At 47.8% G+C, this 25,203-nt stretch overlaps 1 protein-coding gene across 6 annotated transcripts in view; it reads right to left on the bottom strand.

Annotated features, from left to right (window-relative positions):
* RHBDD1 (rhomboid domain containing 1) overlaps positions 1-25,203 on the bottom strand; it is a 292,572-nt gene that overhangs the window by 178,493 nt on the left and 88,876 nt on the right. For all 6 annotated transcript variants that reach the window (XM_063916020.1, XM_063916021.1, XM_063916019.1 and 3 more), the window contains exon 2: positions 4,177-4,672. In XM_063916020.1, coding sequence (XP_063772090.1) covers positions 4,177-4,609 — 433 coding nt within the window. In that variant the 5' untranslated portion in view covers positions 4,610-4,672. The remainder of the gene's footprint in view (positions 1-4,176; positions 4,673-25,203) is intronic.

Here is a 25,203-nt window from a genome sequence, read left to right as displayed (position 1 = left end):
CAGGAACAGTAGCCGTGTCGTCGGAACCAGCTGTGACTTTGGGATATTCAGACTCCAGCTGTGCTGGTGCAGCACCTCCTGAGATAGTGCTACTCCCACCAACAACTGTTCCTTGGACCTCGCTTTTATTAGGAGATCGTCCAAGTACGGGATAATTAAAACTCCCTTTCTTCGAAGGAGTATCATCATTTCCGCCATAACCTTGGTAAATACCCTCGGTGCCGTGGACAGTCCAAACGGCAGCGTCTGGAATTGGTAATGGCAATCCTGTACCACAAATCTGAGGTACTCCTGGTGAGGATGGTAAATGGGGACATGCAAGTAAGCATCCTTGATGTCCAGGGATACCATGTAATCCCCCTCGTCCAGGCTTGCAATAACCGCCCTGAGCGATTCCATCTTGAACTTGAATTTCTTTATGTACGTGTTCAAGGATTTCAAATTTAGAATGGGTCTCACCGAACCGTCCGGTTTCGGTACCACAAATAGTGTGGAATAATAACCCCGGCCTTGTTGAAGTAGGGGTACCTTGATTATCACCTGCTGGGAATACAGCTTGTGAATTGCCGCTAGCACCGCCTCCCTGTCTGAGGGAGCAATCGGCAAGGCAGATTTTAGGAACCGGTGGGGTGGGGACGCCTCGAATTCCAGCTTGAACCCCTGAGATACTATTTGCAGGATCCAGGGATCCACCTGTGAGCGAACCCACTGATCGCTGAAATTTTTGAGGCGACCCCCCACCGTACCTGGCTCCGCCTGTGGAGCCCCACCGTCATGCGGCGGACTTGGAAGAAGAAGCGGGGGAGGACTTTTGCTCCTGGGAACCTGCTGTTTGTTGCAGCCTTTTTCCCCTACCTCTGCCTCTGGACAGAAAGGACCCGCCTTTTCCACGCCTGTTTTTCTGGGTCCGAAAGGACTGAACCTGATAAAACAGCGCCTTCTTAGGCTGTGAGGGGACATGGGGTAAAGATGCTGACTTCCCAGACGTTGCTGTGGAAACTAGGTCCGAGAGACCATCCCCAAATAATTCCTCACCCTTATATGGTAACACTTCCATGTGCTTTTTTGAATCCGCATCTCATGTCCACTGGCGAGTCCATAAGCCTCTCCTAGCAGAAATGGACAATGCACTTACTTTAGATGCCAGTCGGCAGATTTCCCTTTGTGCATCTCTCATATATAAGACTGAGTCTTTTATATGGTCTATGGTTAACAGGATCGTGTCTCTGTCTAATGTGTCAATATTTTCTGACAGTTTATCTGACCACGCAGCGGCAGCACTGCACATCCAAGCTGACGCAATAGCTGGCCTAAGTATAATGCCTGTGTGTGTATATACAGACTTCAGGATCGCCTCCTGCTTTCTATCAGCAGGTTCCTTGAGGGCGGCCGTATCCGGAGAAGGTAGTGCCACCTTTTTAGACAAACGTGTGAGCGCTTTATCCACTCTAGGGGGTGTTTCCCAACGTGACCTATCCTCTGGCGGGAAAGGGAACGCCATTAGTACCTTCTTAGGAATTACCAATTTTTTATCAGGGAAAGCCCACGCTTCTTCACACACTTCATTTAATTCATCTGATGGGGGAAAAACTACGGGTAGTTTTTTCTCTCCAAACATAATACCCTTTTTAGTGGTACCTGTAGTTATATCAGAAATGTGTAACACCTCTTTCATTGCCTCAATCATGCAGTGAATGGCCTTAGTGGGCATCAGGTTAGACTCATCGTCGTCGACACTGGTGTCAGTATCAGTGTCGACATCTGGGTCTGCTTGAGGTAGCGGGCGTTTTAGAGCCCCTGACGACCCATGCGACGCCTGGGCAGGCACGAGCTGAGAAGTCGGCTGTCCCACATTTGGCATGTCGTCGATTTTCTTATATAAGGAGTCTATACGTGCACTCATTACTTTCCATAAGCCCATCCACTCAGGTGTCTGCCCCGCAGGGGGTGACATCCCTTCTAAAGGCATCTGCTCCGCCTCCACATCATTATCCTCATCAAACATGTCGACACAGCCGTACCGACACACCGCACACACACAAGGAATGCTCCGAATGAGGACAGGACCCACAAAAGCCCTTTGGGGGGACAGAGTGAGAGTATGCCAGCACACACCAGAGCGCTATATAATGTAGGGACTAACTGAGTTATGTCCCCTATAGCTGCTTTTTCTATATAATATATATATATTGCGCCTAAATTTAGTGCCCCCCCTCTCTGTTTTTAACCTGTTCTGTAGTGTAGACTGCAGGGGAGAGCCAGGGAGCTTCCTTCCAGCGGATCTGTGAAGGAGAAATGGCGCCAGTGTGCTGCAGGAGATAGCTCCGCCCCTTTTCCGCGGACTATTCTCCCGCTTTTTTCCATATTCTGGCAGGGGTATTTTCCACATATATAGCCTCTGGGACTATATATTGTGGAGTTTTTGCCAGCCAAGGTGTTATTATTGCTTCTCAGGGCGCCCCCCCCAGCGCCCTGCACCCTCAGTGACCGGAGTATGAAGTGTGTATGAGGAGCAATGGCGCACAGCTGCAGTGCTGTGCGCTACCTTGGTGAAGACTGATGTCTTCTGCCGCCGTTTTTCCGGACCTCTTCTTGCTTCTGGCTCTGTAAGGGGGACGGCGGCGCGGCTCCGGGACCGAACACCAAGGACTGGGCCTGCGGTCGATCCCTCTGGAGCTAATGGTGTCCAGTAGCCTAAGAAGCCCAATCCGGCTGCAAGCAGGCGAGTTCGCTTCTTCTCCCCTTAGTCCCTCGCTGCAGTGAGCCTGTTGCCAGCAGGTCTCACTGAAAATAAAAAACCTAAACTATACTTTCTTTCTAAGGGCTCAGGAGAGCCCCTAGTGTGCATCCAACCTCGGCCGGGCACAAAATCTAACTGAGGCTTGGAGGAGGGTCATAGTGGGAGGAGCCAGTGCACACCAGGTAGTCATAAATCTTTCTAGAGTGCCCAGCCTCCTTCGGAGCCCGCTATTCCCCATGGTCCTTACGGAGTTCCCAGCATCCACTAGGACGTTAGAGAAATAATTTTAATTGGTCCTGGACCACCAACTCAGGGCACCCCTGCAAGTGTCCTGAGGCACCCCAGGGTGCCACGGCACACAGTTTGAGAACCACTGGTCTAATGTGTACGTCCGATCACACGCTCCTGCGGGTTGTTCCGTGCTGCACGCCCAATTGGATGGCCCAGGGAATGACGGCAATCAGTTTTAATGTAGTGGCAACCAGACATCGCGCTATCATCCACCTCAGCGTGCAATGTGTACGGGTGGTGTGATATATCGTCCCGTCAGTCGCGCCGTCGGCTGGGATACACATCGTTCGGATATGTACCTGGCCTTAGCATTGAACTAGTGTTCCTTCTAGGCTGTTTCAGCAGGGTTCTGAACCCTGACCATTTTTTAAATGTGAAAAAGCACCCTGCCCTGTTTCAGTGCACCCTGCAGGACCATAAATTGCCCCCTTGTACACAGAATGCAACAATCAGAGTGTATGTTACAATGTAGTTGTCTACTCCTTGCAAAACTCTGAAATTGGGACACAATTTTTATGCTTAGTGAAATGGATCACAGAGGAGGGACTGTAAATGACATCACTGCTGTGGCTGCCTGCATAACAGCACTCTGATAAAGAGGGAAAGAACAGGGTAAGCAGTGAGCCTGTACTGCTTACACTTTTTCAATAGTAGAAGAACTGACTTATTTTGTACCTATATATTTTAACCCTCTGCTTAACTTTTCTGTTTTATAACACATAAGGATTATAACCACTTCAGCACTGGAGGATTATTATTATTATTATTATTATTATTATTATCATCTACTTATTATGTATATGCTACAACCATTCTTTTAAGAAGACTGGACATATACAGTATTTTTTCTCAGTACAGATGTTGTATATGATACATTAAGGGGAAATATATATGTATAAAAACTATAAACATATGCGCTATGCTTTGTGCGCAAAACGCCACATCAAAAATGTGCCCTTCAAAATTAAAATGTGCCTTGCTCAGTGATCAGCACCCTGCCCTAAATATATCCTAGAGTGAACACTAGCTGAACTAATGTAAAGAGGAGGAGGAAGTAAAATATTTCTACATCTTCTTTCTCTTGAAAAAATAATATAACAATATGTTAAAAGTACAGTATGAACACAGTTGTATTGATAACATACCAGAGAATCCGACAGCACACTGCAGTGTGTACAATGGATCATCCATGTATCTTGCTAGGAATAATTGCACCATGAGATAAACTGCTCCAGTCAGTTGTGAGAATACAAAGACTATTATGGCAAATAAAATACTGCCCAGCCTCTGCTCCAATTTAGTGCCCTTCCACAACAGGGACATCATGTTAAAATACAGGTGCCAGTCATCAGCATGGTGAAATGGTGAAAGAAGCAAGCGTTGCCAATCATCGTGGTAATAACTCTCATGTACACTAATGCAAGCATACTGCAGAGGTTTGTAAGGGTTAAAAAAAAGATAAATGTTCAGTCCAAGCACTGCCAAAGTCACAGGGGGGATGTTATTGAGCCCAAAGTTAAGGATTTGGAAGAACAATAGCATAAGTCCAACGTTTCCACCTCTACGTCCTCTGAACATGGTGAAACTTCACACGTTCTAAACGGACAGAAATGAATTTGACTGGGTCGAGTGGTATTGTATCTGGAACACAAAATGAAATAAATATGGTATAAATAATGAAACAATAGAGGTTGCTGATTTGTTTTTAAATATGCTAGACTGAAGAATGTCAATAAGAGATATCAGACAGAAAAGACAAGAGAAAGCCAAGCAACTAAGAGAAAACACATTGATATTCATAAAAAGTATTAACTAATCATTTAGTGTTTACAGTTAGGTTGTAGCGTCAGATAAATTATTCCTAGCTCAGTATTCCAAATTATGTAAAAATATTGTGGAACTTCACTCATTAATAAACATAATGGGGGTCATTCCGAGCTGTTCGCTCGTTATTTTTTTCTCGCAACGGAGCGATTAGTCGCTAATGCGCATGCGCAATGTCCGCAGTGCGACTGCGCCAAGTAAATTTGCTATGCAGTTAGGTATTTTACTCACGGCATTATGAGGTTTTTTCTTCGTTCTGGTGATCGGAATGTGATTGACAGGAAGTGGGTGTTTCTGGGCGGAAACTGGCAGTTTTATGGGTGTGTGTGAAAAAACGCTACCGTTTCTGGGAAAAACGCGGGAGTGGCTGGAGAAACGGAGGAGTGTCTGGGCGAACGCTGGGTGTGTTTGTGACGTCAAACCAGGAACGAAACTGACTGAACTGATCGCAGATGCCGAGTAAGTCTGGAGCTACTCAGAAACTGCTTAGAAATTTCTATTCGCAATTTTGAGAATCTTTCGTTCGCAATTTTGCTGAGCTAAGATTCACTCCCAGTAGGCGGCGGCTTAGCGTATGCAAAGCTGCTAAAAGCAGCTTGCGAGCGAACAACTCGGAATGACCCCCAATGTGAGTAGACATGGTAATTTACAAATCTTTTGGGAAGTGTCTGCATGCAAATGCTTTGCTTCACCATGTGCAGGATTGGGTACAGATATGGCAGTGAGCATCATCCATTTAATGGTCATCAACATTTGTTTTTCTCCTATAACACTGCTTATTGGAGCTACAGGAGTAAGGGGACATCTGGGTTGTTACCATTTTTCACTAATACATGTGCATTGCTGTATAATGTGCACTGACATAGAGCTGTCTCACACTAGCCAGTTTTCGCCGGCAAAAAGCTGGACGGCTTTTTGCCTTGCAGTGTTTTTAGTGATACATGAAAACACATTGCTCCTTTCACATAGCACGGTCCCGGCTGGCTGCCGGGTTGCAGCCGGAAATGTCCGCTGAGAGGTCCTGCTGCCAGGCCGTGGCGTCCGTGATGGCAGTCTAGAATGTGTGTGAATTGGCTCTTACACACACACACACACACACACACACACACACACACACACACACACACGCTTTTTTCTTCTGCTGCTGCTGCACATGTGCACAGCGGTAAGCACAGCTGAAAGCCATTGTGTGAGAAAAGCTTTGTCAGTCGGTAAAAAAACGGACGACTTTTGTCCATCTTTTTGCCATCCAGACAAAACCTGCGGAGCTCCAAAAGATGATACTGAAAATTCTGCTGGGAAAACAAAGTGGTATAAGAAACACTGAAGTAGATCAGTTAAAAAAAACAAAAAACATATCTTACAAATTTGTGACTGTACCTGCAAAATTAGAGACAGTTGTCAACTATGAAACAGCTGATTAAATATATAGAGCCTAATTCAAATGCAGTTCCATATATGGCCACAAATAGCGTATGTGTAAAAGAAAATGTGCACATTTTTCTATTCGGCTGATTCAGAGTCAGATATTGGACGGCTCTTTCACTGTATGAAATGAGTAGCAATGCTGCAATTGCATGCTATTGTAGGAGTGTCTTGGGAGTGTTGTGGGAGTGTAGCTAGACTGAAATGTACGTACAGGGAAAGAAAGCCTGACGGATCTCTCGGATCAGCAAAGTGCAGGTGCAAGTACCAATACTAAGGATGATGGGTGCAGATGTGGGCAGTACGGCATCCCGATTGAAGCCCTACAGATTCTTACAATAGCAGTACGCATACCCACATTAGCCATATGGATACTCACATTAGCCCTACACATACTCACATTAGCCCTACGGATATTCATAGATTTTTGATGGCAGATAAGAACCACTTAGCCCATCTAGTCTGCCATGTACACTTACTCACTAGGGTTAATTTTGGTGGGAGCCAATTAACCTACCAGAATATTTTTGAAGTGTGGGAGGAAACAGGAGTACACATAGGATACCCACACAAGCTTGAGGAGAAAATACAAACTCCACACAGTTAGAGCCATGGTGGGAATGAAACCCATGATCTCAGTGCTGTGAGGCAGTAATGCTAACTATAACACCATCCACACTGCCCAATAGCCCACTCACATTACCCATACAGATACATTAGCTTAAGGTAGTAAATCTGGCTTCTGCAGATTCCAGCAACTGCGTACAGCCACTTTGCGTCTAACTCAGGATCAGGCACATAGTATAACTAATCAGTGGCAGAACTAGCGCGTGGTGGCCCAGGTGCAACAATATGCATTGGGTCCCCCCCCCCCCCATTTGAATTGTAAAAGGCAACATTTTGGACGCCTTGTTGAAGCTGTAATATACAACAGAAATATAACATTAATATAATCAATGTTACATTATATGTGCTGTGATATAATGCTCCAAATTCCCTTTATGCCATACATGGTACCCTAAATTCACATGCCACAAACCAGTGCCCACAGTTCACATTACACCACACACCAGTTCCCACAATTCACGTTACGCCACACAGTGGTGTCCACAATTCATGTTACGCCACACACCAGTGCCCACAATTCACATTACACCACAGTAGTACCTATAATTCATGTTACGCATCACATCAGTGCCCACAATTCACATTACACCACAGTAGTACCTATAATTCATGTTACGCATCACACCAGTGCCCACAATTCACATTACAAAACACAGTAGTACCTATAATTCATGTTACGCATCACATCAGTGCCCACAATTCACATTACACCACAGTAGTACCTATAATTCATGTTACGCATCACATCAGTGCCCACAATTCACATTACACCACAGTAGTACCTATAATTCATGTTACGCATCACACCAGTGCCCACAATTCACATTACACCACAGTAGTACCTATAATTCATGTTACGCATCACATCAGTGCCCACAATTCACATTACACCACAGTAGTACCTATAATTCATGTTACGCATCACATCAGTGCCCACAATTCACATTACACCACAGTAGTACCTATAATTCATGTTACGCATCACACCAGTGCCCACAATTCACATACAAAACACAGTAGTGACCCTCATTCACATTAAGCCGCACAGCAGTGCCTCATCTGCCTGCATTAACCACATGTACTGCATTTCCTTCTTCTCATGCATCTTGACCTGACTACAAGATTTCATAACACCATTCATTCAGAAGCAAAAGTTAGAATACAGAGCTGTGGTGGAAACGGTTTGTTCACATTACATAAATTATTATTATTATCCTTTATTTATATGGCCCCACAAGGGATCCGCAGCGCCCACTACACAGTACATAATGAAATGAGCAAACAAGAAAACAGCACTTACAGTCCAGGACAATATAGGACAGGTATAGAAAACCCGGGGTTAGGTGCCATCAAAGGGAGTATGGAGTATAAGATAGTGTAAGTTAGAAAAGGAAAGGCACATGAGGAAAGAAGTCCCTGCTCTTGTGAGCTTACAATCTAAAAGGTGAAGGGCTGACAGACCGGGGTAACACAGAAGGGGTAGACAGTGAGCATAGACAAGAGGGATAGGAGGAGTGTTGGCTGGGTTTGGTGAAGTGGGTCTACAGAAACAAGTGGATAGGAAAGCCAGTTAGTGGGAGGTTAATCTGTATATGTACTATGTATACTTAATATACATACACGTACACTACATAAAAATGGAATAAATAGTACATACAGTAATAATTGTATACATACTACAGTATATATGTATTACATTTTGCATATGTAGTATGTATGTTATTAAGTACTATTTATCCCATTAATAAGCAGTCAATATTCCAGGGCGGGCTGAGCTGCTGCAGTTTATATTTAGCACTTTCAGTCTCTACAGTACCTGGCCTGTTGTGCTGGACCCACACAGTGCGGTGCTTGCCAGAGTAACTGCAGCGCGTGGAAAGGAGCAAGGGCTGTGTGCTCCTCCTTCACCTCCCTGGTATGTTTGGAGTCAGAGAGGAAGAGCCAGGCCAGGATCAGAGATAGATGCAGAGAAGAGAGGAATGGAGTCAGGAAGGAGAGGTGAAGATGGCCTCTCCTCCTCCCTGTCTCCAGCTGCACAGACAACAGTCAGCAGCGCAGCTTCTGATTTTCACTGACTGGAACTGGCGGCAGGCGGTGGCAAATAATGAGTCAGTGAGACTCATTATAGTGTCGCTGCCTGTGGGCCCCTTCACTAGGGTGGGCCTCAGTGCAGTGCATCGGCGCAAGTTCTGCCACTGTAACTAATACCAACTGCCATTCACAACCACCAGAACAAATTAAATTATGCAGGATGTAGTCAAAACGTCAACATTTACAATGTCATTATTCATAATGTCAACACCATCAACCATTATGTCAGCATCTACAGAATGGCGACATGTAAAATATCGACATTCTGCATGGACCAGCAGTGGAGGGTTAGGCTTAGGATACTGGAGCAGAGGGTTAGGGTTAGACACCAGGAAGAGGGTTAAGGGTTAGGGATCCGCAGGAAGTCTTCATCACCTGATCACCAGACCCAGAAGACACTGCTGGAGCCGCACGACCCACCATGCCAGGTTAATTACCACTAGAGGCTAGATGCATCTTCGCTTGGAAAGTGATAAAAATAAGATTTTACTCACCGGTATATCTATTTCTCGTAGTCCGTAGTGGATGCTGGGACTCCGTAAGGACCATGGGGAATAGCGGCTCCGCAGGAGACTGGGCACAACTAAAGAAAGCTTTAGGACTACCTGGTGTGCACTGGCTCCTCCCACTATGACCCTCCTCCAGACCTCAGTTAGGATACTGTGCCCGGAAGAGCTGACACAATAAGGAAGGATTTTGAATCCCGGGTAAGACTCATACCAGCCACACCAATCACACCGTATAACTCGTGATACTATACCCAGTTAACAGTATGAAATATAACTGAGCCTCTCAACAGATGGCTCAACAATAACCCTTTAGTTAAACAATAACTATATACAAGCATTGCAGACAATCCGCACTTGGGATGGGCGCCCAGCATCCACTACGGACTACGAGAAATAGATTTACCGGTGAGTAAAATCTTATTTTCTCTGACGTCCTAAGTGGATGCTGGGACTCCGTAAGGACCATGGGGATTATACCAAAGCTCCCAAACGGGCGGGAGAGTGCGGATGACTCTGCAGCACCGAATGAGCAAACTCTAGGTCCTCCACAGCCAGGGTATCAAACTTGTAGAATTTTGCAAATGTGTTTGACCCCGACCAAGTAGCTGCTCGGCAAAGTTGTAAAGCCGAGACCCCTCGGGCAGCCGCCCAAGAAGAGCCCACCTTCCTCGTGGAATGGGCTTTCACTGATCTAGGATGCGGCAGTCCAGCCGCAGAATGTGCAAGCTGAATCGTACTACAGATCCAGCGAGCAATAGTCTGCTTTGAAGCAGGAGCACCCAGCTTGTTGGGTGCATACAGGATAAATAGCGAGTCAGTTTTCCTGACACTAGCTGTCCTGGAAACATACATTTTCAGGGCCCCGACTACGTCCAACAACTTGGAATCCTCCAAGTCTTTAGTAGCCGCAGGCACTACAATAGGTTGGTTCAAATGAAAAGCTGATACCACCTCAGGGAGAAACTGGGGACGAGTCCTCAATTCTGCCCTATCCATATGGAAAATCAGATAAGGGCTTTTACGTGACAAAGCCGCCAATTCTGACACACGCCTGGCTGAAGCCAAGGCCAACAGCATGACCACTTTCCACGTGAGATATTTCAAATCCACGGTTTTAAGTGGCTCAAACCAATGCGACTTTAGGAAATCCAACACCACGTTGAGATCTCAAGGTGCCACTGGAGGCACAAAAGGGGGCTGAATATGCAGTGAAGCCAGTTCTTTCTGGAAGAAAATCGACAGAGCCGAAATCTGGACCTTAATGGAACCCAATTTTAGGCCCATAGTCACCCCTGACTGTAGGAAGTGCAGAAAACGGCCCAGCTGAAATTCCTCCGTTGGGGCCTTCCTGGCCTCTAACCATGCAACATATTTTCGCTATATGCGGTGATAATGGTTTGCGATCTCTTCTTTCCTAGCTTTAATCACCGTAGGGATGACTTCCTCCGGAATGCCCTTTTCCTTCAGGATCCGGCGTTCAACCGCCATGCCGTCAAACGCAGCCGCGGTAAGTCTTGGAACAGACAGGGCCCCTGCTGCAGCAGGTCCTGTCTGAGCGGCAGAGGCCATGGGTCCTCTGAGATCAGTTCTTGAAGTTCCGGGTACCAAGCTCTTCTTGGCCAATCCGGAACAATGAGTATAGTTCTTACTCCTCTTTTTCTTATTATCCTCAGTACCTTGGGTATGAGAGGAAGAGGAGGGAACACATAAACCGACTGGTACACCCACGGTGTCACTAGAGCATCCACAGCTATTGCCTGAGGGTCTCTCGAACTGGCGCAATATCTTTCTAGCTTTTTGTTTAGGCGGGACGCCATCATGTCCACCTGTGGCCGTTCCCAACGGTTTACAATCAGCTGGAAGACTTTTGGATGAAGTCCCCACTCTCCCGGGTGGAGGTCGTGCCTGCTGAGGAAGTCTGCTTCCCAGTTGTCCACTCCCGGAATGAACACTGCTGACAGTGCTAACACGTGATTTTCCGCCCATCGGAGAATCCTTGTGGCTTCTGCCATCGCCATCCTGTTTCTTGTGCCGCCCTGTCGGTTTACATGGGCGACTGCCGTGATGTTCTCTGACTGAATCAGTACCGGCTGGTTTTGAAGCAGGGGTCTTGCCTGACTTAGGGCATTGTAAATGGCCCTCAGTTCCAGAATATTTATGTGTAGGGAAGTCTCCTGACTTGACCATAGTCCCTGGAAGTGTCTTCCCTGTGTGACTGCCCCCCAGCCTCGAAGGCTGGCATCCGTGGTCACCAGGACCCAGTCCTGTATGCCGAATCTGCGGCCCTCTTGAAGATGAGCACTCTGCAGCCACCACAGCAGAGACACCCTGGTCCTTGGAGACAGGGTTATCAGCCGATGCATCTGAAGATGCGATCCGGACCACTTGTCCAACAGGTCCCACTGAAAGGTCCTTGCATGGAACCTGCCGAATGGAATTGCTTCGTAGGAAGCTACTATTTTTCCCAGGACTCGCGTGCAGTGATGCACCGACACCTGTTTTGGTTTCAGGAGGCCTCCGACTAGAGATGACAGCTCCTTGGCTTTCTCCTCCGGGAGAAACACTTTTTTCTGTTCTGTGTCCAGAACCATCCCCAGGAACAGTAGACGTGTCGTAGGGACCAGCTGTGACTTTGGAATATTTAGAATCCAACCGTGCTGTTGTAGCACCCCCCGAGATAGTGCTACCCCGACCAACAACTGCTCCCTGGACCTCGCCTTTATCAGGAGATCGTCCAAGTACGGGATAATTAAAACTCCCTTTTTTCGAAGGAGTATCATCATTTCGGCCATTACCTTGGTAAATACCCTCGGTGCCGTGGACAGACCAAACGACAACGTCTGGAATTGGTAATGACAATCCTGTACCACAAATCTGAAGTACTCTTGGTGAGGATGGTAAATGGGGACATGCAGGTAAGCATCCTTGATGTCCAGTGATACCATGTAATCCCCCTCGTCCAGGCTTGAAATAACCGCCCTGAGCGATTCCATCTTGAACTTGAATTTTTTTTATATAAGTGTTCAAGGATTTCAAATTTAAAATGGGTCTCACCGAACCGTCCGGTTTCGGTACCACAAACATTGTGGAATAGTAACCCCGTCCTTGTTGAAGGAGGGGCACCTTGACTATCACCTGCTGGGAATACAGCTTGTGAATTGCCTCTAGCACAGCCTCCCTGTCTGAGGGAGTTGTTGGCAAGGCAGATTTGAGGAAACGGCGAGGGGGAGACGTCTCGAATTCCAGCTTGCACCCCTGAGATACCACTTGAAGAATCCAGGGATCTACCCGTGAGCGAGCCCACTGATTGCTGAAGTTCTTGAGACGGGCCCCCACCGTACCTGGCTCCGCCTGTGGAGCCCCAGCGTCATGCGGTGGACTTAGAGGAAACGGGGGAGGACTTTTGTTCCTGGGAACTGGCTGTATGCTGCAGCTTTTTCCCTCTACCTCTGCCTCTGGACAGAAAGGACGCGCTTTTAACCCGCTTGCCTTTTTGGGGCCGAAAGGACTGTACCTGATAATACGGTGCTTTCTTTGGTTGTGAGGGAACATGGGGTAGAAAAGCCGACTTCCCAGCTGTCGCTGTGGAAACGAGGTCCGAGAGACCATCCCCAAACAACTCCTCACCTTTATAAGGCAAAACTTCCATATGCCTTTTAGAATCTGCATCCCCTGTCCACTGCCGAGTCCATAACCCTCTCCTGGCAGAAATGGACATTGCACTTATTTTAGATGCCAGCCGGCAAATATCCCTCTGTGCATCTCTCATGTATAAGACTGCGTCTTTTATATGCTCTATGGTTAGCAATACAGTGTCCCTGTCAAGGGTATCAATATTTTCCGACAGGGAATCTGACCACGCAGCTGCAGCACTGCACATCCATGCTGAAGCAATAGCCGGTCTTAAAATAATACCTGAGTGTGTATATACAGACTTCAGGGTAGCCTCCTGCTTCCTATCAGCAGACTCCTTCAGGGCGGCCGTATCCGGAGACGGTAGTGCCACCTTCTTTGACAGGCGTGTGAGCGTTTATCCACCCTAGGGGATGTTTCCCAACGTGACCTATCCTCTGGCGGGAAAGGGTACGCCATTAGTAACTTTTTAGAAATTACCAATTTTTTATCAGGGAAAACCCACGCTTCTTCACACACCTCATTTAATTCATCAGATGGGGGAAAAAACACTGGTAGTTTTTTCTCCCCAAACATAATACCCTTTTTTGTTGTACCTGGGGTAACATCAGAAATGTGCAACACATTTTTTCATTGCCTCAATCATGTAATGTGTGGCCCTATTGGAAGTTACATTTGTCTCATCATCGTCGACACTGGATTCAGTATCCATGTCGACATCTGTGTCTGCCATCTGAGGTAGCGGGCGTTTTAGAGCCCCTGATGGCTTTTGAGACAGTTGGGCAGGCACGAGCTGAGAAGCCGGCTGTCCCACATCTGCTATGTCGTCAAACCTTTTATGTAAGGAGTTGACACTTTCACGTAATTCCTTCCACAAGTCCATCCACTCAGGTGTCGGCCCCGCAGGGGGTGACATCACATTTATCGGCATCTGCTCCGCCTCCACATAAGCCTCCTCATCAAACATGTCGACACAGCCGTACCGACACACCGCACACACACAGGGAATGCTCTGACTGAGGACAGGACCCCACAAAGCCCTTTGGGGAGACAGAGAGAGAGTATGCCAGCACACACCAGAGCGCTATATAACACAGGGATTAACACTATAACTGAGTGATTTTCCCTTATAGCTGCTTATATGTATACTACTGCGCCTAAATTTAGTGCCCCCCCTCTCTTTTTTACCCTTTGTAGTCTTGAAACCGCAGGGGAGAGCCTGGGAGCGATCCTTCCAGCGGAGCTGTGAGGGAAAAATGGCGCTAGTGTGCTGAGGGAGATAGCTCCGCCCCTTTTTCGGCTGACTTCTCCCGCTTTTTTATGGATATCTGGCAGGGGTATTTTTCACATATATAGCCTCTAAGACTATATTATGTGAGTTTTATGCCAGCAAGGTGTTTAATATTGCTGCTCAGGGCGCCCCCCCCCCCCCCCCCCCCCCCCCCCCCAGCGCCCTGCACCCATCAGTGACCGGAGTATGTGGTGTGCATGAGGAGCAATGGCGCACAGCTGCAGTGCTGTGCGCTACCTTGTTGAAGACCGAAGTCTTTTGCCGACGATTTCAAGGACCATCTTCTTGCTTCTGGCTCTGTAAGGGGGACGGCGGCGCGGCTTCGGGACCGGACGACCGAGGCTGGGCCTGTGTTCGATCCCTCTGGAGCTAATGGTGTCCAGTAGCCTAAGAAGCCCAAGCTAGCTGCAAGCAGGTAGGTTCACTTCTTCTCCCCTTAGTCCCTCGTAGCAGTGAGTCTGTTGCCAGCAGATCTCACTGAAAATAAAAAACCTAAAAGTATACTTTCTTTTCTAGGAGCTCAGGAGAGCCCCTAGTGTGCATCCAGCTCAGCCGGGCACAAGATTATAACTGAGGTCTGGAGGAGGGTCATAGTGGGAGGAGCCAGTGCACACCAGGTAGTCCTAAAGCTTTCTTTAGTTGTGCCCAGTCTCCTGCGTAGCCGCTATTCCCCATGGTCCTTATGGAGTCCCAGCATCCACTTAGGACGTCACAGAAATGAAGAGTGAAAAAGTGCCAGCCAATCAGCTCCTAACTGCCATATCACAGGCTGTGTATGAAAAATGGCAGTTAGGAGCTGATTGGCTGTTACTTTTTCACTCTCCAAGCGATGATGCATCTAGACCTAGATCACCAGAGACATTTTGTTGATAGTCTAATGATGTTGACATTTCATCATGCATTTCATGTCGAGATTACGATTATGTCGATACTCTCATGTATATATTATGAATGCTGCATATGTATGCATGATGAATTTCTGCAAAATATACCACACACAATTATACATTTATATTATGAATGGAGAGTCCCCAATTTACAACTGCATAGTTTCATCAAATGTGTCTGCCATGGGCAATGTCCATGCTGTTAAACATTGATCTATACAGGATTGTCATCTGATCCTATTCTATATGATGTACGGGTTGGGTATGCATCACCGCTGCTGGAGATCCTGGCAGTCAGCATACCGACCGCTGGATTCCGGCAGCAGAATGTCGGCAGGGTGCGAGCGCAACAAGCCTCTTGTGGGCTCGCTTTGCTCGCCACGCCACGGGTTCTATTCCAACTCTATGGGTGTCGTGGATACCCACGAATGGGAATAGTCCCTGCTAGTCAGCATGCTGACTGTAGAGCTTTAGTGGATGCGGGATGTAGCCGTCGGTAATGTAATGGGCGGTCTCATGGCCACCGGTCACATAACTACATCCCTGATGTACAGGTTAAAATTTAGTTGGTATTTTTGTTTACTATTACAATAATACAACAAGCATTTCATATGCATTTTTGCTGTTCATAAAAGGTAATATGATATTTTTGCACAACAATGAACACATGCAATGTGTAGCTCCCTGATTTATCTATCACAATTGGCTAACAATCTACACCAGTCAGTTTCAACCTTTATTTTTACTCGCGGCACACCGAACAATATCTTAAAATTGCCAAGGCACACCATAAGTTCCCCACAGAAAAAAACAACACACACACATTGGCCCTCACAGTAAAAAAAATCCACACATACATTGGCCTACACAGAAAAAACAATCGCATTGCTCCCCACATAAATCAATCACATTTCTCCCCACATAAATCCTATTGCTCCCCACATGAATTATTCACATTGTTCCCCCCATAAATCCTTATTCTCCCTACATAATCCTATTGTTCCCCACAGGAGAAATAAAATAACAAATATTAGCCCCTACCGGTCAGCTGTCCTCCTCCCGGGTTCACTACGATCTGCCGGCGGCCGGCCTCCCGGCGACCAGCATACCGGCGCCGGGAGACCGGCCGCCGGCTTACCGACATGTGGCGAGCGCAAATGAGCCCCTTGCTACGCGCGCCACACTATTTTATTCTCCCTCCAGGGGGGTCGTGGACCCCCACGATGGAGAATAAATGTCGGTATGCCGGCTGTCGGGCTCCCGGCGCCGATATGCTGGTCGCCGGGAGCCCGACCGCCGGCATACTGAAGACCACCCCTCCTCCCTGTCCCTCAGTGGCGGGGGGTGTTCATAGTGGAGTGCTGTGAATACTGAGCAGCGGGCAGGTGTGGATGTGGGTGGGCAAGGAAAGCTGTGTATGCAGGCAGGACCTGGAAGATGTGTATGCAGGCGGGTGGGCTGGCTGGGTGGTGAGATGCGGCGGCCGTGACCTACTGTATGATATCACACTGCCGCGTCTTCAAGGCATAGGTTATGGCCAGAACACGACTGATCCTCTAAGAAGAGCCCAGGTCAACAGTTCACTCTGAAGGTGCAGGAAGCTGCTCTGGCTCCGCGGCACACCTTGCAACTGCTCGCGGCACACTAGTGTGCCACAGCACACTGGTTGAAAAATCCTGATCTACACATTCCCAATGAAACTGTAAGTTGACATCTCCTGCTGTGACACTATGCTTTATTCCTCTCCTAAATATGCTTCATACTGCAAACCCAAACATTCACCTACTGAGAACTAACTTGCATATACATTTGTTGCCCACACCTTTATACAACGTCACTCACAGTCATCCATAGTACAACTATTTAAATAATACGTCCAGCTACAAGAATATTGCTCTAGAAAACCTCTTTACAAACAACACTCTATCCCAGCCAGCACTACAGTTGGCAAGCAGGGAAGTGAGCACAACATCAAAAACGTCTGTTTTTACTGTGTCAACACATCCTATTTCCCACATCCTCCTATAATTAATGAAAGCTTGGTATCTCCTCTGCTTCTAATCAGGAACAATTAAATTAAAAGAACATCTTGTTTCTCTTTTCTTTTCCCTATAAAGCGTTATGCCAAAGATGAGATTTTTGACCCATATCTTTTTTTTTAATTTTTTTATCTTTAATAGTTTTTAATGATTATTTAAACAAAAGAAAGAAAGAAAAAACAGGATTTTATTTACCTACTGGCAAATCCTTTTCTTGTAGTCCGTAGAGGATGCTGGGGTCCAAATTAGTACATACTTACCTACTTTGCTGCCTACTCCTCCGGGAGGAGGCAGCGTTGTAGGTGCAAAGGGGGCGTGGCCGGCAGCAGGATGGACGGTCCGGGGGCGTTGCATCAGGGTCGCGTCATCGTGACTCCACCCCCCGCTGTGCTTTGCCAAGAAATGAAGCGCTGCATAGCGGGGGGCGGAGCTACGATGACGCGATTCAGCGCGAATCGCGTCATCGGACCCCCTCGGGCCGCCCACTTGTTCTCTGCTGCGGGCGGCCGAGGGGGAAAGCGGGAGGCTTGCCCACCTTTCCGGGGGGGTCACCCGATTTTCGGGAGCCTCCCGGCCATTCCGGGAGGGTAGGCAAGTATGCATTAGTACCATGGGTTATAGACAGGTCCACTAGGAGCCACTGGCACTTTAAGAGTTTGAGTGTGTGGGCTGGCTCCTCCCTCAATGGCCCTCCTACCAGACTCAGTCTAGAAACTGTGCCCGAGGAGACGGAAAACTTCAAGAGAAGGATTTTACACAGATAGTGGCGAGATTCGCACCAGCTCACACACAAGGCAAACCAAGCTAACCAGCTTGAAACATCAGCAACAGCTGAACAACATTTCTTAACCAAGTAACAAAATAGTACTTAACCAAGAACTAAGCAGTACTGATCTAAGTAACCACTGCAGGATCACGAAGCGCTGGCCTGGCGCCCAGCATCCTCTACGGACTACAAGAAAAGGATTTACCGGTAGGTAATTAAAATCCTATTTTCTCTTACGTCCTAGAGGATGCTGGGGTCCACATTAGTACCATGGGGATGTATCAAAGATCCCAGAACGGGAGGGAGAGCGCGGGGGCTCCTGCAGAACTGATTGACCAAACTTCAGATCCTCAGCGGCCAAAGTATCGAACTTGTAGAACTTTGCAAACGTGTTCGACCCAAAGCAGCTGCTCAGGAAAGCTGTAAAGCAGAGACACCTCTTGCAGCCGCCCAGGGAGAACCCACCTTGTGAGTAGAGTGGGCCTTAACAGACGTAGGACACGGCAATCCTGTCGTAGAATACGCATGCTGGATAGCGAACCTAATCCAGCGAGACATCGTCTGCTTAGAAGCAGGACACCCAAGTTTATTGGGATCATACAGGACAAACAGAGGGGTAAATTTACTAAGAATCGTATTTTCCCGTTTGAGGTCAAAGTTCAATCACGAATGACATCGAAAGTGTAAATATGCAACTTTTTGAATTGATTACGACTAATTTACTAAGCTGCCGTATTCTGCATTTTCGGTTTTTCCGATGTCGATGTCATTCGTTTTTTTAGGCAGTGTTTTACGTGAGTGACTTGTAAAACACTGCCGACTTTAATACAATGAATCTCGGCCGGATCTGAGAGATCCGTGCAGGGCTTCATTGTGCACCTTGTTAAAAAAAAAAAAAAATGTTTAAACTTAAAAAAAAAATTGCGTGGGGTCCCCCCTCCTAAACCAAACCAGCCTCGGGCTCTTTGAGCCGGCCCTGGTTGCAAAAATATGGGAAAAAAATTGACAGGGGTTCCCCCATATTTAAGCAACCAGCACCGGGCTCTGCGCCTGGTCCTGGTTCCAAAAATACGGGGGACAAAAAGCGTAGGGGTCCCCCGTATTTTTGAAACCAGCACCGGGCTCCACTAGCTGGACAGATAATGCCACAGCCGGGGGTCACTTTTATACAGTGTCTTGCGGCCGTGGCATCAAATATCCAACTAGTCACCCCTGGCCGGGGTACCCTGGGGGAGTGGGGACCCCTTCAATCAAGGGGTCCCCCCCCCAGCCACCCAAGGGCCAGGGGTGAAGCCCGAGGCTGTCCCCCCCATCCAATGGGCTGCGGATGGGGGGCTGATAGCCTTTGTTGAAAGTAATGAATATTGTTTTTAGTAGCAGTACTACAAGTCCCAGCAAGCCTCCCCCGCAAGCTGGTACTTGGAGAACCACAAGTACCAGCATGCGGCGGAAAACCGGGCCCGCTGGTACCTGTAGTACTACTACTAAAAAAATACCCCAATAAAGACATTACACACACACACCTTGAAAGTATAACTTTAATGCATACATACACACCACCATATACACATACTTACCTTATGTTCACACGAGGGTCGGTCCTCTTCTCCATGTAGAATCCATGGTGTACCTGTTGAAAAAATCCTACTCACCAAATCCAGTGTAGAGGGCTCCTCGGATAATCCATTTGTAATCCACGTACTTGTAAAAATAAAAAAACGGGACACCCGACCACGAACTGAAAGGGGACCCATGTTTTCACATGGGACCCCTTTCCCCGAATGCCAGAAACCCCCTCTGACTGATGTCTAAGTGGGTTTCTTCAGCCAATCAGGGAGCGCCACGTTGTGGCACCCTCCTGATCGGCTGTGTGCTCCTGTACTGTCTGACAGACGGCACACGGCAGTGTTACAATGTAGCGCCTATGCGCTCCACTGTAACCAATGGTGGGAACTTTCAGGTCAGCGGTTGACCGAAAGTGACCTCACCGCTGACCTGAAAGTTCCCACCATTGGTTACAATGGTGCGCATAGGCGCTACATTGTAACACTGCCGTGTGCCGCCTGTCAGACAGTACAGGAGCACACATCCGATCAGCAGGGTGCCACAACGTGGCGCTCCCTGATTGGCTGAAGAAACCCACTTAGACATCAGTCAGAGGGGGTTTCTGGCATTCGGGGAAAGGGGTCCCATGTGAAAACATGGGTCCCCTTTCAGTTCGTGGTCGGGTGTCCCATTTTTTTATTTTTACAAGTACGTGGATTACAAATGGATTATCCGAGGAGCCCTCTACACTGGATTTGGTGAGTAGGATTTTTTCAACAGGTACACCATGGATTCTACATGGAGAAGAGGACCGACCCTCGTGTGAACATAAGGTAAGTATGTGTATATGGTGGTGTGTATGTATGCATTAAAGTTATACTTTCAAGGTGTGTGTGTAATGTCTTTATTGGGGTATTTTTTTAGTAGTAGTACTACAGGTACCAGCGGGCCCGGTTTTCCACCGCATGCTGGTACTTGTGGTTCTCCAAGTACCAGCTTGCGGGGGAGGCTTGCTGGGACTTGTAGTACTGCTACTAAAAACAATATTCATTACTTTCAACAAAGGCTATCAGCCCCCCATCCGCAGCCCATTGGATGGGGGGGACAGCCTCGGGCTTCACCCCTGGCCCTTGGGTGGCTGGGGGGGGGGACCCCTTGATTGAAGGGGTACCCACTCCCCCAGGGTACCCCGGCCAGGGGTGACTAGTTGGATATTTGATGCCACGGCCGCAAGGCACTGTATAAAAGTGACCCCCGGCTGTGGCATTATCTGTCCAGCTAGTGGAGCCCGGTGCTGGTTTCAAAAATACGGGGGACCCCTACGCTTTTTGTCCCCCGTATTTTTGGAACCAGGACCAGGCGCAGAGCCCGGTGCTGGTTGCTTAAATATGGGTGAACCCCTGTCAATTTTTTCCCCATATTTTTGCAACCAGGGCCGGCTCAAAGAGCCCGAGGCTGGTTTGGTTTAGGAGGGGGGACCCCACGCATTTAAAAAAAAAAAAAATTATAACATTTCCCACCCCTTCCCACTGATAAACATGCACGGATCTCATGGATCCGTGCATGCCTATACAAACACGGGATAAAAAAGCAGGTCTGTTTTTTTTTTAGCACTTTTTCACGATTTGTATTTTAGCACGGCAGTGTTTGGCTATTGTCGGCAGTGTTTGTGTTTTGCACTTTTTAGTAAATGACCGATTTCTACCAAATTGCAGGCGTATTTGACCGATGGTGTATTGATTCGTGATTTTTTCCAAGGACTTCCAAAATATTACGAATGCCCTCATCACTGCCGTGATTTTTGCTTAGTAAATTACCGAGATGACACTTTGAAGAAAAAACGGCATCTCGGTCAAAATCGGGACCTTAGTAAATATACCCCAGAGAGTCCGATTTTCTGTGACGAGCAGTCGACTTCACATAGATTTTCCGAGCCCTTACAACAGCCAAGGACTTTGATGAAATTGAGGAGTCAGTAGCAACTGGCACCACAATAGGTTGGTTGATATGAAATGCCAACACAACCTTCGGAAGGAACTGCTGACCTGTCCGTAGCTCAGCTCTATCTTCATGGAAGATCAAGTAGGGGCTCCTACAAGACAAAGCCCCCAACTCCGACACACGTCTAGCAGAAGCTAAGGCCAACAAAGTGACAGCCTTCCACGTGAGAAATTTGACCTCAACCTCCGGTAGAGGCTCGAACCAATCTGATTGGAGGAACTGCAACACCACGTTAAGATCCCAGGGCGCCGTAGGCGGCACAAAGAGAGGCTGGATGTGCAGAACCACTTTCAGAAAAGACTGAACCTCAGGAAGGGAAACCAACTGTTTCTGGAAGAAAATGGATAGGGCCGAAATCTGGACCTTTACAGATCCCAACCTCAGGCCCCTATCCACACCTGCCTGCAGGAAGAGGAGAAACCGTCCCAGTTGAAACTCCACCATATGAAACTTCTTGGACTCACACCAAGATACATATTTTTTCCAAATACGATGGTAATGTTTAGATGTTACTTCTTTCCTAGCCTGTATCAGGGTAGGAATAACCTTGTTCAGAATGCCCTTTCCGAGCTAATATCTGGCGTTCAACCTCCATGCCGTCAAACGTAGCCATGGTAAGTCTTGATAAGCGAACGGCCTCTGCTGCAGCAGGTCCTCCCTAAGAGGAAGAGGCCTCGGCTCTTCTAGCAGTAGATCCACAAGATCCGCGTACCAAGCCCTTCTTGGCCAGTCCGGAGCAATGAGGATTGCCTGAACTCTTGTTCTCCTTATGAGTTTTAGAACTCTTGGAATGAGTGGAAGTGGCGGAAACACGTACACCGACTGGAACACCCACGGAGTCACTAGGGCGTCCACCGCCACGGCTTTTAGGTCCCTCGACCTGGAACAATACCGCCGAAGCTTCCTGTTGAGACGAGAAGCCATCATGTCTATTTGAGGTACACCCCAAAGATCTGTTACCTCAGCAAACACCTCCAGATGGAGTCCCGACTCTCATGGATGGAGATCGTGTCTGCTGAGGAAGTCCGCTTCCCAGTTGTCTACTCCTGGAATGAAGATTTCTGACCGCGCCAATGGGTGTTTTTCTGCCCAGAGGATGATTCTTGTTACCTCTGACATTGCAGCTCTGCTCTTCGTTCCGCCCTGTCGGTTTATGTAAGCCACCGTTGTTACATTGTCCGACTGTACTTGAATGGCTCGATCTCGCAGAAGATGGGCCACTTGGAAAAGACCGTTGCAGATGGCTCTTAGTTCCAGAATGTTTATTGGAAGGCTGGATTCCAGGCTTGACCACCGTCCTTGGAAGGTTTCTTCCTGAGTGACTGTGCCCCAGCCACGGAGACTTGCATCCGTGATTAGAAGGACCCTGCGGCCCTCCAGAAGGTAAGGCAGTTGCAGCCACCAGAGGAGTGAAAACCTGGCTTTCGGCGACAGACGTATTCTCTGGTGCCTGTGTAGATGAGATCCCGACCACTTGTCTAGGAGATCCAGTTGGAAGGGCCGAGCATGAACCCTCCCGTACTGTAGAGCCTCGTAATAGGCCACCATCTTCCACAGAAAACGAATGCACTGATGAACCGAAACCCGGGCTGGCTTCAGAACATCCCGGACAATTGTTTGTATCACCAACGCTTTCTGCTCCGGCAGAAACACCCTCTGCACTTCCGTGTCGAGGATCATTCCCAGAAAAGACTACCTCCTGGTTGGCTCCAAATGTGATTTTGGAAGATTCAGGATCCAACCGTGTCCCCTGTGCAGATGAGTCATGAGAACAATGGATTGCAAGAATTTCTCCCTGGACGATGCCTTTATCAGCAGATCGTCCACATATGGGATTATGTTCACCCCCTGTCTGCGTAGGAAAACCATGCTGTGGAGAGGCCGAATGGCAATGCCTGGAACTGATAGTGACTGTCTAACAGTACAAATCTGAGATAAGCCTGGTGAGGCGGCCAAATCGGAATGTGGAGGTACGCATCCTTGATATCCAGGGATACAAGAAACTCTCCCTCCTCCAGACCTGAAATCACTGCTCTGAGAGACTCCATTTTAAATTTGAACACCCTCAGGCAAGGGTTCAACGATTTCAAGTTCAAAATTGGTCTGACCAAACCATCCGGTTTCAGTACCACGAAAAGGTTTGAATAATAACCCTTGTTTTGCATATGAGGTGGAACTGGGACAATGACCTGTGACTTTTCCAATTTTAGGATGGCTTCCTGTAGGATAGCATTGTCTGTCAGCAAAGCTGGCAAGCCTGATTTGAAGAATCGGTGAGGCGGGAATTATTGAAACTCCAGTCTGTACCCCTGGGACACAATATCCTGTATCCAGGGATCCAGGCCAGACGACACCCAGACGTGTCTGAAACGTCTGAGTCTCGCACCCACCAGCCCGTCCTCCAGGCTTTGAGGTCCACCGTCATGCTGAGGATTTTGAGGTACCAGAAGCAGGTCTCTGGTCCTGGGACCTGCGGGTGCAAGCTTTTTGAATTTTGACCGACAACCTCTAAAGAAAGTGGTAGGAGGCTTGGACTTTTTTGCCTTAGCGGTCCGAAAGGACTGCGGCACAGCTGAAGGAAATGGTTTCTTCGTAGAAGGTGTAGCAGAGGGAAGGAAAGGTGACTTACCCGCGGTTGCCGTGGAAATCCACGCATTCAACGCTTCCCCAAATAGAGCCTAACCTGTGTAGGGTAGGTTCTCCACATTTCTCCTGGATTCCGCGTCTGCAGACCATTGGCGTAGCCAGAGTCCCCTGCGGGCTGAGACCGGCATGGAAGATATCAGTGCAGTCAGCGTACCCAGGTCCTTCATGGATTCCACCATGAACCCCGCAGAATCCTGTATGTTACGTAAAAACATTTCAATGTCCCTTCTATCCATCTTATGATCAGCTGGTTCTTTTAACGCGGTAGATCCAGGGACAGGTAAAACCACCTTTTTAGATCGTCTGGAGACAGATGCGTACACAATGGGTGGGTTTTCCCATTTTTTCCTATCTTCTTCAGGAAAGGGAAAAGCAACCAGAACCCTTTTTGGGATCTGGTATTTTTTCTCTGTTTTTTTTTTAATTCTTTAGATGCAGGGAAGGTTAGCAAGGCTTTCTTATTGTCAGTGAAGTAAGCCTCCTTAACCTGCTCAGGTGTGGTGTCATTAATGTTTAACACATCTCTAATGGCTTCATTCATGAGCTGCACCACCTTAGCAAGGGATGCCACCCCCCTCAGCACCTCCCCATCACCGTCTGCAGTATCAGAATCGGTATCCGTGTCATCTTGCATAATTTGGCCAAGTACACGTTTCTGTGGGAACATGCTAGGGGATTTTGCAGGAATAGGGAGAGAGTCTGACCAAACTGCCATAGACTTCTTCAACACCTGAGTTTCAGTCTCAGTATCAGCTACCTTAGTAGAGCTCTGAGAGATAATTCCTTTGATAGAAGTTAACCACTCAGATTCAATAATAGGGATCTGAGACAAAGCATTACAATCCTGTGTACATGGAATGGATCCCTCCTGAGAGGAAACATCTTCTG

The sequence above is a fragment of the Pseudophryne corroboree genome, chromosome 4 (assembly GCF_028390025.1).
Source record: "Pseudophryne corroboree isolate aPseCor3 chromosome 4, aPseCor3.hap2, whole genome shotgun sequence".
Classification (NCBI taxonomy): Eukaryota; Metazoa; Chordata; class Amphibia; order Anura; family Myobatrachidae; genus Pseudophryne; species Pseudophryne corroboree.
Note: the sequence above shows the minus strand (reverse complement) of the source record. Positions and strands in the feature narration are given on the sequence as shown.